This window comes from Alosa pseudoharengus, unplaced genomic scaffold, assembly GCF_046254945.1.
Source record: "Alosa pseudoharengus isolate Yale_2024_CS ecotype anadromous, Long Island Sound unplaced genomic scaffold, YU_APseudo_1.1 YU_APseudo_1.1_scf_15, whole genome shotgun sequence".
Classification (NCBI taxonomy): domain Eukaryota; kingdom Metazoa; phylum Chordata; class Actinopteri; order Clupeiformes; family Clupeidae; genus Alosa; species Alosa pseudoharengus.
In genome coordinates this window covers 23,984,712-23,997,275 of record NW_027468620.1, presented here as the reverse complement: position 1 = coordinate 23,997,275, position 12,564 = coordinate 23,984,712, and the positions used below count along the sequence as shown (strand labels likewise).

The window sequence follows — 12,564 nt, the reverse complement described above, 5'->3', positions numbered from 1 at the left end:
AGAGAGAAAATAATGACTAAATACCTGGTCCACCTTAGACTAGGCATTCATTTCAGCTTTTCTATAGCAGTGTTTTTTTTCATATGGGAAAAACACACACACTCACACACACACACACACAGAGAGAGCTTATGGGGGAACATTCATTGGGTCTGTGTGTGATTTAGCATTATGGATATGTTGGTGTAGTGTTGGGACTGCCAGGCTACCATGATCTGAGCTCTGTATATTGTTATTGCCTGTAGGCCAGCGATTAGCACCAGGGCTATGTCAGGTCAGTCGTGTGGAGCGCTTGCTGCATAGCTCCACACCTTATCTGTGTTAGCAGCGAAAAACACTTCACAAGTCACTTTCCCAGCAACTGTCTCTGTTCAGTTGGTTTGGAGCCAGAGAGCTTAATTCACACACACACACACACACACACACACACACACACACACACACACACACACACGTACACATAAATAGAGGTCCTGGGACTACATGTCCACATTCCATCAGTGAGCAAGAGAGGATGGCAGATGTAAAATGACCAATGTCCTACATAAACACACACACACACACACACACACACACGCACACTCAGTCTGTCGTGTGTGGTAACATTCCATGAGTAGGAGAGAGTGGCTATGCAAAAATGGAAAGAACTCCCTGTCCATGCCTATGGTGGCACAGAGAGGATTATTATGTTTTTCTGCTGTGACCCCTTGGCCCTGCTCGTTCCGTCTGTGTGGGGGTAGTTCTCCTCCTGGTGCTCCCAACCCCCAAACCCCCTACAGCTGATGAACAGCCACCCCTGTCACGCATCTCAACAGTGACCCTCTTGGCCTCTCGAAGTCCACCCCTCCACCCACCACCACCACCTCAGGACGGAGCCGCATTGGAATGCAGACGTGGTGAACGCGTCATAAAACGGACCCCTCAAACTCCTCCACACACACGCACACACTCCTCAAACCTCTCACACCATCCACGCTGAGTCACATAACGGAACTGTTTTAACTGTGCCTGCATGGGGCTCGAGCTTGCCCACCTGTGGGGAGTTAGGGAGGGAGAGAAGGGGGGGGGGGGGGGGGTCTGCTGACTGGAAAAGAAAACATGTTTACGATGGCGTCGGGGAGAGGGAGAGGAACAGGGGGTGGGGAATGAGGGGTGGTGGAAGGCAGAGTTGGCTGCTCTTTAAACTTCACTGCTGGGTGAAGAAAATCATATTTCTGGCATTAGCATGTGGGTAGCCTAGCCATGCTAATGGCTTAATGTGCTGGAATGTGGACACTGAGGCTTGTTTGTTTACAGGCCTGCACACATTTCTACATCTGCGTCGTCTTTTTTGGAGGAGGGGGGGAGAGGCAGAGAGAAGAAGCCTGCATGGAATGTCAAAAGCATGACGTCAGCACTTTTGTCCTTGAGCCATCAGTAAACTCATGTTAAATCAATCTCAGACCGGCACAAACACATCCAGCTGTGTCTGCTGGCGAGGACACACAACCACCCCCCTCTCTCACACACACACAGACACACACATACGTCACGCATACACTGAGAGCACAATGCGATAATTTATGAGTCATGTCGGAGCATTTTGTTGACATTCTTTCTGTGTGCGTTTACACGCTGCCCTCAGCCCCCCCTAACCCCCCCACCCCCAAAAGTAGAGCCGTAGAAGGCGTCAAGCGGGCTACCTAAGACGTGGACCTAACCACAGACGCTGGGCGAGTGCCACTCTTCAGAGGATGAAAGGCTGTCTCGTCTTTCCCATGGCTCCAATCACCTCTCCGAGTCGGTTCTTGAAAGGGCTTCTTCCGGACTTGTGCTCAGTGCACTCCTGTGTCTCCTCTGGCCTATACAGGGAACGATGCACAAGTACACGCAGTCCTCCACTGACATTTGTTTGCTGAGACTTATATGGAGCTAGGTGGGGCTGAACTTTTAACTGGTGCTTGAAACTTGCTGGAGCGGTTGATCTCTCTCTCTCTTTCTCTCTTTCTCTCTCTCTCTCTCTCTCTCTCTCTCTCTCTCTCTCTCTCTCTCTCTCTCTCTCTCTCTCTCTCTCTCTCTCTCTCTCTCTGTGTGTTGTGTGTGTGTGCGTGTGTGTGTGTGCGTGTGTGTGTGTGTGTGCGTGCGCGTCTGTGACCTCCATTACTCCCCCGGGGGGGGTCATGCGAAGGGTGATTACATTAGAATGTTGTTGTACTGCATACTTATACTCAGATCCTAGCCAAAGCGGAATGGTCATCTTCTATGCTATATGGCACTGCAGTCGTAGCACACACACACACAGACTAATAGCCATGCAGGCAAAATTACGCAACATCAGAATGAGGCCTGCCCTTGACCAAGGAGTAATCACCCTACCCTGTCATCAACATGAACAGCAAAGCACTCTGTAGACCTGCGGTATGATTTGATTGATGAAGAATGAAGCAAATGGCTCCTGTATAGTTACTGTGTGTGTGTGTGTGATCGTGATCCTTTGTGCTCGACCTCCCGGTGGTGAAGAGAGCCGGGGATGTGGTGCGGTGTTAATGACGCGACCTGAAGCTCTCAGCGTGAGCTCTAGAGCCAGACAGGGAGCCGGCCGCCCAGCGCTGATGACTCAATTAAACAGCCAGACGAGTCGGGATGCCTTGGCCTCTGTGGTCCTCAGCCCTTAGCTGTCCGCCAGTGGCCCCAGCCCCCAGGTCTCCATGTGGAGCGCCAGGCTGGGCCTCGGGTGTGAGACCGCTGAGGCGCTCACGTCCACACCCCCAAGGAGAGTCGGCCCCAAGGAATGCCTGGACAATTGTGTCTCTTTATACTCGAACTTAATACGGCTTTGCTCCATGAGTGGAGGCAGTTGTTTCCTGGTTAAGCTGCCTTGGCCTCAAGATAAATACACACACACACACACACACACACACACACACACTAGTTTTAATCATGAGCTGGTACAAACTCCTCGGGTGTGATGGTAGTGGGGCTTAAGAGGATTGGTTGCTTTCGTGACCGCTTTAAGCCCAGAGACAATGAAAGAGTCTGTAGGTGTCTGTAGGTGACACACACACACACAATCCTCACACACACACACACACACACACACTGAATAACACTACGGTCACTGTCTTTCCTCACTGTCTTTCCTATCTGTGCTCCAGGCCCTATAGACACCGGACTGTTTGTTTTTGTTTGTTGATTCTATATGTTCGCTTTTGTGTTGTATCTGTAAAGTGTTCTACTGAATGAAATGGGACAGGTGCATGATGGCTGGGTTTGTGTGTGGGACTTGCCTCTGGCTGTTGTCTACTCTGGCTTATGTCGGGGGTGGAGGTCTGTTTCTCATTTAATGGCTCTTTTCTTTCTCCCTCTCTTTGGTGTGTTTTCACTTGCTCAGGTACAATGGCTCTTTGCCCAACGGAGACAGAGGGAGGAGGAAGAGTCGATTTGCTCTCTTCAAGAGACCCAAAGCCAACGGGGTGAAGCCCAGCACAGTGCACGTAGCATGCACCCCTCAGGCAGCCAAGGTACACACGCACATGCACACACACACACTCACGCACGCACACACACACGTACACACACGTACAGACACACACTCACTCTCTCTCTCACTCACACACACACACACACACACAGTGTCCACACAAGGAGTGACATGCTCATGCTAGTGCGATAAGTGTAGTTCATAGTCAGGGGTGTCAGTGATGACCTGCCAGCCCTTTAAATGGGCCACTCTGCTGTGGTCAATGTGGTGACCATGAATGCTGATCTTAATCACTGCTCCAGTCAGTGATGACGATAGACGTTATAGCTGCAGTTGGCAAAATTTTTTTGATCATATTCACTGAAACCGACACCATGCTCCTACAGAACAACACAAATCAGCCGGTTTTAGAAAAAAACCCGCACTTCTACCTCCACTTAGAGCATGTTATTTGTTTTGCAAAAATCCTCAGCTCCCGGTTCTTCTGGTTCAATCAGAGCAGGGCTGTGTGAGATCTGACTGTCAATCACTGTCTGGTGCAGTCTGGTTCGCACTGACGAGCACAAACCCGATGAGTGGGTTCTCAGTGGTACTGCGGGAGGGGCATGAGAGTTGTAAACATTAAACATTTTGGCTAAGTACCCTCAATCTGTCAGACTTGCCAACTGCAGCTTTAATTTCTATCATGAGAGCTGTCTGCCTGCTAGCGATCCTGCACACAAGCTTGTGTACCTCATGCCATATACCACAAGATGTATGTTTTGTCTTTGGAGTGTTGTAGTTAGTGAAGTTATTGCTGTGGACCTCTTGCAGCTGTCAGTGTCCATGTAAGAACCTGTGTCATAGCCATGTTTTGGGTGTGTGTGTGTGTGTGTCTGTGTGTGTTTTTAGAGAGAGTGGGAGTGGATGGGATAGTGATCACACTTGGAGCTTTTGGAGCTGGTGGTCTTTGTTTTCACACATCTGGACACAGTTTGACTGTATGAATGGTTCCTCTGTGGCCTGCCTCCACCCCCAACACACACACACACACACACACACACACACACACACACACACACACACACACACACACACACACAGACTTTCTTGGTAGGACACTTGCATGTGTGCACACGTTTTTGCACACAGTACTGCAAACTCACGTGAACATGCATGTGCTTGCTCCTAGTCTCACACACAGACACACTCACTCGCTCGCTCTCTCCTTCAAACCCTATAGTCTCACACGGTCCCACACACACACACACACACACACACACACACACACACACACACACACACACACACACACACACACACACACACACACGTGCATGTTTCCTCAGCACCTTTGAATGTGCGGTCCTGTGTATAGTTGGGTTGAGCCCAGCAGAAGCTGCAGCTGGTCTCCATTTTATGCCCGTGCTGTGGAGTGCCTAACAGCAGGCTACACGCGCTCACAGGGGGCTGAGCTGCCATTGCCATTCCACAAATCATCATCAAAATTTCGTGTGTGTTTGAGTGTGTGTGTGTGTGTGTGTGTGTGTGTGTGTGTGTGTGTGTGTGTGTGTGTGTGTGTGTGTGTGTGTGTGTGTGTGTGTGTGTGTGTGTGTGTGTGTGTGTGTGTGTGTGTGTGGCCAATTGTCTTCTAACACCCCCTTGCACTGTTTTTCATCTACAGGCCATAAGCAACAAGGACCAGCACAGCATCTCCTACACACTGTCCCGAGCTCAGACGGTGGTGGTGGAGTACACCCATGACAGCAATACAGACATGTTCCAGGTACGGCTGCTCTCGCTGCCACTCAGCCCATGTCCACCCCATGGAAATGCCTGCAAAGACTTATTGCACAGAATCATTGACTTGACTGGGGTTATGATGACCTGTTGCTATGTGCAGCCAGTGTCTGCTACATAGCTCACCATCCTGTTCTGTTAAACCACAGTGGGAGGTGGTTTATAGCAGTATTCTTCCCTAAATAAGTATTTTTCAAGAACATTTCATGTCTGAACAAGTGGAATCGTTTCAGCCAGTCCAAAATGACTCCCTATAGGGCAGTACATGACTGGAGTCCTGCTTAGTGCTCAGGTCATGAGCATCCTGTTGGTGTATATTTTGGGAGCAGGACATTATCCCTTATTTATTTAGGTTTGTCACAGGGCAGCACTTCACCTAATCATAGAAGAAAGAGCAGGGCAACAGTGCCGGTCTGGGAGTCTCTTTTCTACTGAGGCCAGGGTGTGTTGCTAGGTATGCTTTTAGCACGACCTGAGGATGGACCTATGTGTGCTGGCAGTCTTATATCCACCCACTGAAAACCTATCCATGCAGCTTGTGCTGTTCTTTAAATAACATCTCACCTCCATCAGCTGAAATTCCGCTAGAGATATTTTTCTCCCCTCCAACCATGGAGGTCTTTTACTCCATCTCTTACCATAGCTTTGTTTTTCCTCTCTTTTCATAGGTATTATCTATCTTTATTCTCTCTCTCTCCCACTCTCTCTCTCTCTCTCTCTCTCTCTCTCTCTCTCACTATCTATATATCTATCTATCTCTTCCTCTTCCTGTCTCTACCACCTTCTCTGGGATTAAATCAGCCTAATAGGCCCAGCAGTTAGCAGTGCCAAGGCACATACAATTATCCCATTATCCCACTAAGAATGGAACAGCCCTGCTAAATTTAATTCTCTTGTCATGCTCCTACTGTCTCACACACACACACACACACACACACACACACACACACACACACGAATACAGGCTTCACCTTGTCCCTTTGTGGTACCCTAGTGCCCGATTTGGTGTACTGATGCAATGTACATTCATGCCTACACAGTGACCGCACTGTAGCACTAACTGTCTGCGGCGTTATGACTGACTATGACTATGAATGGCCTCTAGTCTGCTTTCAAAGCGCTCCATGACTCACATCCGCAGGGTCTCCCTGACCTACAGACACACACACTCACACCCATTAAGTGACTGGCTGCCATTTTGTTGCTCTCTGACGTTTTGTTGATGTGGCCTCTTGCATTGAAATGGAGTGCTGTTGGGTGGTGGTGAAGTATATCAGATGAAGTATGTGGGTGGAAGGTCTTGTACAGGAGCTTACAGAAAGGAGCGCCACTGACTAGGCTCTTCAAGCTCAGCCAGTACCGATGCCAGTGAAGCAGTGGCTATATTGGTTTGTAACCTTCTCCATTCTCTATTCCCCTTTTTATCTTTTTCTTTGTTTTCTTTCTGTCTTCCTCTCCTCCTTTCTTGTCTGTCTATCCATCTCTCTCTCCCTCGTCCTTCAGATCGGGCGCTCCACGGAGAGCCCCATAGACTTCGTGGTGACGGACACGGTGCCCGGTAGCCAGAGCAACGCCGACACGCAGTCGGTCCAGAGCACCATCTCGCGCTTCGCCTGCCGCATCATGTGCCAGCGCACCCCACCCTACACTGCACGCATCTTCGCCGCCGGCTTCGACTCCTCCAAAAACATCTTCCTGGGGGTAAGAAATGTTCTTTAGGGTGATGATTCACAGGGCAACCGTTTGAGTAATGTTCTTTGGCAATCACTATCAGGTCCCATGTGTTTAGATTCAGATGATCAATTTGCCTACTGAGAAATATTGCTTGATATCACAGGGAGTGTGCCAAACAACATTACTCAGAAACATTGCCTCACAGCATTGCTCAAAAAGATGCCTTGTGTGTCTTCAGCTTTAGAAGTCAGATCAGAAAATGAAGCAAGGGCCACTGGGAATTGTAGTTTGGTTCCCAAAAAGTGAATGAATACAAGATAGATAGATAGATAGATAGATAGATAGATAGATACTTTATTGATCCCCAGGGGAAATTCAAGGTCTCAGCAGCATACATACAACACAGACACATTCAAAAGTAAACAAAAAGTAGACAAAAGACGTAGAAACAAACACTAAGACACGGAGCTGCTGAGTAGGCTGCCACACCTGACGGCGCCGGAACCGGAAACCACAACTTGGAAGCAGCATTAGTACTCTTTCAGCCCTGACTTTGCTCTGTCTCTCTCTCTCTCTTTCTCTCTCTCTCTCCCTCTCTTTCAGGAGAAAGCAGCCAAGTGGAAGACGTCGGACGGTCAGATGGACGGCCTGACTACTAATGGGGTGCTGGTGATGCACCCGCGGAATGGCTTCATGGAGGACTCCAAGCCCGGCGTCTGGAGGGAGATCTCCGTCTGCGGGAACGTTTTCACCCTCCGAGAAACCCGTTCGGCTCAGCAGCGCGGCAAGATGGTAAGAGCGCGCGCGCACACACACACACAAACGTCATGCACTCTGGTCATCATTTTCCATATGAACACTTCATACATAAATACTTAATAGGCTATTAAGCCTGCTAGTGCAGGGAATTGCACCAAGACTGATCTTCACATGCATGCTGAGGCTCATAGCACATTTATTCTCAAGGGAGACACACAGCTTGCTCTTCCAAACATGTTAGAAACCCGCGGTGTTGGAGCCCATGAAGGTGCTTGAGACACTGGAAGCTGTGGTGTCCTAGCCAGCTGTTCCTGCACCTGTTCAGGGCCGTGAGACATTAGGCGGGAATAAGATGTCAGATTTGTACATGGAAGAGAACCAGCACTTGGATGTGTTCATTCAGGCTCCAAGGATAAAAAAAAAATAAATGACAAGGCCGCTTGAAGAATGCACACATGCGCCAAGGCCCTACACTTTGTCTTGCAACAAACGTGGAACTCAATCTGTGGATCTGCTGGAATTTTGATCAGGTCCAAAGTTTAATGGCTTCTTCCTTTGGACATGCTATACCTTTCTACCAAGTTCGATGGAAATCGGGCTAGTCGTTTTTGTGTAATCCTGCTTACAAATAAACTGCGCTGGGAGAGCGTAACCTCTTTGGTGGCCTTGACCTGTCTTGTTAGACTTTAACCGCCCGCTCACCAGACAGGTGTCATTGCTGTCACATTGTTGCCAGGTTAAGTTTGTGCCACACCGTTACCTCGGTAACAGCAGAGAGGTGCCACATGGCCGTTGGCAAGTACGAAAGGCGATCCCTGTAAGAGAAGCCTCGGACAACGTCCTCATGTTCGTCAGGCCTGGCCACCAATCGGAACGCGCCGTTACTCTGCCGGCTTCTACCCCACAAGACAGTCAGTAGCGACCTGAAGGGAAAGAATTTTCCCATTGTGTGTGCTTGTGTGAGAAAGTAAACATGTGTGTGGATGTTTGTTTTCTGTTTATGCGAATGGTTACATTACGCTGGGTTCACTGCACTGTTGCAGGACTGTGACCTCTGCAGAGGTACCATCTGATTGCTAAGTCCACACTTGTGGCTTGTTCCCAACGGCTCATTGGGCACTGTCAAAATATCCAGTTCATCGCCCCTGGCTTCACTCCGCTAAACACTGACTGGAACCACTGCGAAAGCAACACTGGATTTCCGTAACGTCACTGCATTTCATAACATTGTTAGTCCCCCACCTCCCCCCATACGCTCATATATATAAAAAAAAATGATATTCTCAAATGTGTACTCAATTGGAGCATCTGGTCGCCTTTTCGAAGTACAGTCTTGTGTCCTCCTATTTTTGACTATTTTTGCTGTCAATCTCTTGTCTCCCTTTGTCTCCCTTTGTCTCGACCTGTTTCTCACCCGTGGGGTTGGGGTTGTGGACTGGGCTCGGACGAGGGGCGCCATGCTAATCTCAGTCATCACAGGCAGAGAAAACACAGCACAGACAACACCGCCGGCCGGCCGGCCTCGTACGCGGCCTCCCAGTGTGCCCCAGAGGGGGCTTCACCAGACAGCAGCACAGGCCAACTCTAAGCCAAACACTGCTCTAATGCCGGCCCAAATAACATCACCACACACACACACACACCAACTAAACATTACTCAGAGAGCACTTCTTAAACATTCGGAAATCTTCCAAATACTCTTGGAATAATGCATTAAAGAATACGAATAGAGCAAGTGGGATGTTTTGTAGTTAGACATGCGTTCAGGTGTATTCTCCCGCTCAGAGGTTGGAACTTTCCCATTTCCCACTTTATGAAAGCACCATTAAACACTAAAATATTGGGAGGGAGTTTGAGAGGGAAAAAGTGAAGAGGAAATCAACCAGAGCCCACATCCATACTGCTTGCTGTGCACTTCCAAATGGCAAAGTCCTTGTAAAGAGCTGCTGAGGAGGATTATTATTATTATCGGTAGTGTTTTAATAGCCGCACACCTACACGGCACCTCTCTGCACTGCACTATACTGATTACCGTTTTATCAACGGCGTAGCTATCTCTGCAGTAAACAGCCGTGGCATAATTAAGTCCTCATTTGATGATTGGAGGCGACTGGCTCTGCAGTTAAAAAAGGCACAGGCAGGTTTCGGTGGAAATGGAGCGAAAGCAATATGTCGACAGGGGCAGAGAAGGTTTAGCCTTCATTTACTCTCCATTGCGAAATTTATTTAGTCTCTTTAAGCCTACTAAATGCATGCACACCCACACACACACACACTTGAGATCATTCCATCACCTTGCCTAGCAGATTCCTGGCTGTTAACTTGCAGCTGAAAGAGTGGGGAGACATTCTGTGTGTGTGTGTGTGTGTGTGTGTGGGTGGGTGGTTCTGGATGAGTGACACATGAGTGCTGAGCAGTGGGAAAGAGCTAGCAGCAGTTTTCAAGCCTCTCCTACAGCTGCTGTGTCCTTCATGGACGAGGTCGGCCTGCCCTACACATACACTTACACTCTTACACTTACACTAACACACACACTAACACACACACAATGATAATACAAGCAGTTAGACTCACATAGCTTGATCAAAATACACATACACAAACACATCATGGTTTCACAACTAACACACTCCACCTAAAACCTGTGTACACAGTTATACCCTCATTTGGGGCAGCCCCCCCCCCCCCCCCCCCCTCACACACACAGACTCCCACACAGACTCCCACACAGACTCCCACACAGACTCCCACACAGACTCCCACACAGACTCCCACACAGACTCCCACACAGACTCACCCAGACACAGACTCACCCAGACGGACACAGACACAGGCTGCAGCCAGTGGGGCCCTTTGTCCTGCTCTCCTCAGTCCTACTCACGTGGTTCTCTCTCTATAACTCTGCGAGTGTACACACCAAGCTGCTGCAATGTGTGTGTGTGTGTGTGTCTGTGTGTAAATGCACCCTCAGGGTGTCTGAAAAGTACAGCCTCTTTCTGATTAATGATTGCCCCTGCAGTAATTAAACGCCATGCACCCTCCTCCTGTGCACACTTAAATCTGTACTAACCAGTGCAGACAAATGTGCTCAAACACACACACACATATAGACATAGAGACGCTTACTTCGATACAATGAGGGGCAATGTCTATGTGCCCATATATGTTTACTGTTGGCACGGCCAATATTGAGAATCTGGCAGATGTTTGTGCATGAGGGTGTGGGGAGTGTGACGAGCTGTTTTGAAACGTGTGTGTGTGAAATGATTAGGCACGGCGGCAGCAGCAGCTGCCATGTTTCTGAGCTCTGCTCTCACTTGGTGTGTGTTTGAGTAATATCTCTTGTGGCCGTCCGGAGAGGAGCTTATTGGCCGGCTTTGTGTCGGTGTGAATGTTGGGATTGTCCTGTCCTGTGTGTGGGCAGCATGTGATGCTGACATCAGGATTGAGACGCGCACGCACGCACACACACACACACACACACACACACACACACACACACACACACACACACACACACACATACATTGTGCTCCTGTTGTTTGCATACAAACTCACCCCTCTTCACTGCAGGCCACGGTTCAACCCTATTCTAGAGGTGTGTGTTACTGCAGTAAGACCACACACACACACACACACACACAGTCGCTCGCTCGCTCGCGCACACACAATCACGAGCACAAGCACAAGCACCCAGGCTTTGTTCATTTATCCTGCACATTAGTGCTGAAAGGTGCCATTGTTTAATCACACACAACCCAAATGAATCCCAGCAGTGGTGCCTATGAGAACAGTGGCTCTGATTGAGAGTGGCTGGCCCACCGCTCCCCTCATAAATCTGACAAAGTCCTGGGCTCTCTACGCTAGCAAGGGCAGCTGTGGCCCACTGGTTAGTACTCTGGACTTGTAACCGGAGGGTTGCCGGTTCGAGCCCCGACCAGTGGGCCACGGCTGAAGTGCCCTTGAGCAAGGCACCTAACCCCTCACTGCTCCCCGAGCGCTGCCGTTGAAGCAGGCAGCTCATTGCGCCGGGATTAGTGTGTGCTTCACCTCACTGTGTGTTCACTGTGCTGAGTGTATTTCACTAATTCACCGATTGGGTTAAATGCAGAGACCAAATTTCCCTCACTATATACTATACTATACTATACTACTAAATGTACTGAGTATCTGATACTGAGTATCTGAGGTGCCTCCATCACCCTGTCTCTGATATCAAAGGGACTTCTCCAGAAAGGTTCTCCATAAACACACAGTCAACCCTAGTGACAACAGGTGAAGAGATCACCAAGAGAATGAGCTGGCTGAAGAGTCGTCAAAAGTGCCATTAGAATAACTCTATTTAGGTTGTTTTGGCTCGTCAGTTTAGAGCCAGGTATGATTAATCTATAAGACATTTTATACCAAGATACCAGGGTGTGTTACCAAGATACCAAAACATACCCAGTTTCCCTGTTTCTTCCTTCCTTTGGACAATATGAAAGTCATTTTTAGCCTCCTGTTTATCGGAGGCAACATAAGAATTGGAATTTCTGTGCCACACTGCCATCTACAGGGGCTAATGAGGAATTGCAGCCTGTAGTGCTTTTCAATGCTATTAATCCCTTTCTTGGCTCTTGCCTCAAGTCCTATCATTACATTGTTGTCTCACAAATGGAATTTGAACTTCTACACCCAACACTGTTTTTCACTGTTATTGTTACATTTAAGTATGATCGATTATTCTGTATGTAAAAACTCCTTTGTTACACTTCCTCCTGAATACAGTTATTTTCTTTAAATTTGAGAATACCCTCAGCATAATCTCTTAAGTAATTCAAACCACTCTCTCCCTCCCTGTCTCAGGTGGATAATGAGACCCAGGAGCTGGTGGATGGCTCGCTGATTGACCT

The 12,564-nt window shown here is 48.7% G+C and overlaps 1 protein-coding gene across 1 annotated transcript in view; it reads left to right on the top strand.

Annotated features, from left to right (window-relative positions):
- Positions 1-2,687: 2,687 nt before the first annotated feature.
- Positions 2,688-12,564, top strand: part of peli1b (pellino E3 ubiquitin protein ligase 1b) — an 11,620-nt gene continuing 1,743 nt past the window's right edge. The window contains 6 exon segments of the mRNA XM_076285193.1: positions 2,688-2,756; positions 3,330-3,500; positions 5,124-5,225; positions 6,743-6,940; positions 7,517-7,705; positions 12,518-12,564. The exon segment at positions 12,518-12,564 is cut by the window's right edge and continues 257 nt beyond it. Of these exon segments, the coding sequence (XP_076141308.1) occupies positions 2,688-2,756; positions 3,330-3,500; positions 5,124-5,225; positions 6,743-6,940; positions 7,517-7,705; positions 12,518-12,564 (776 nt within the window).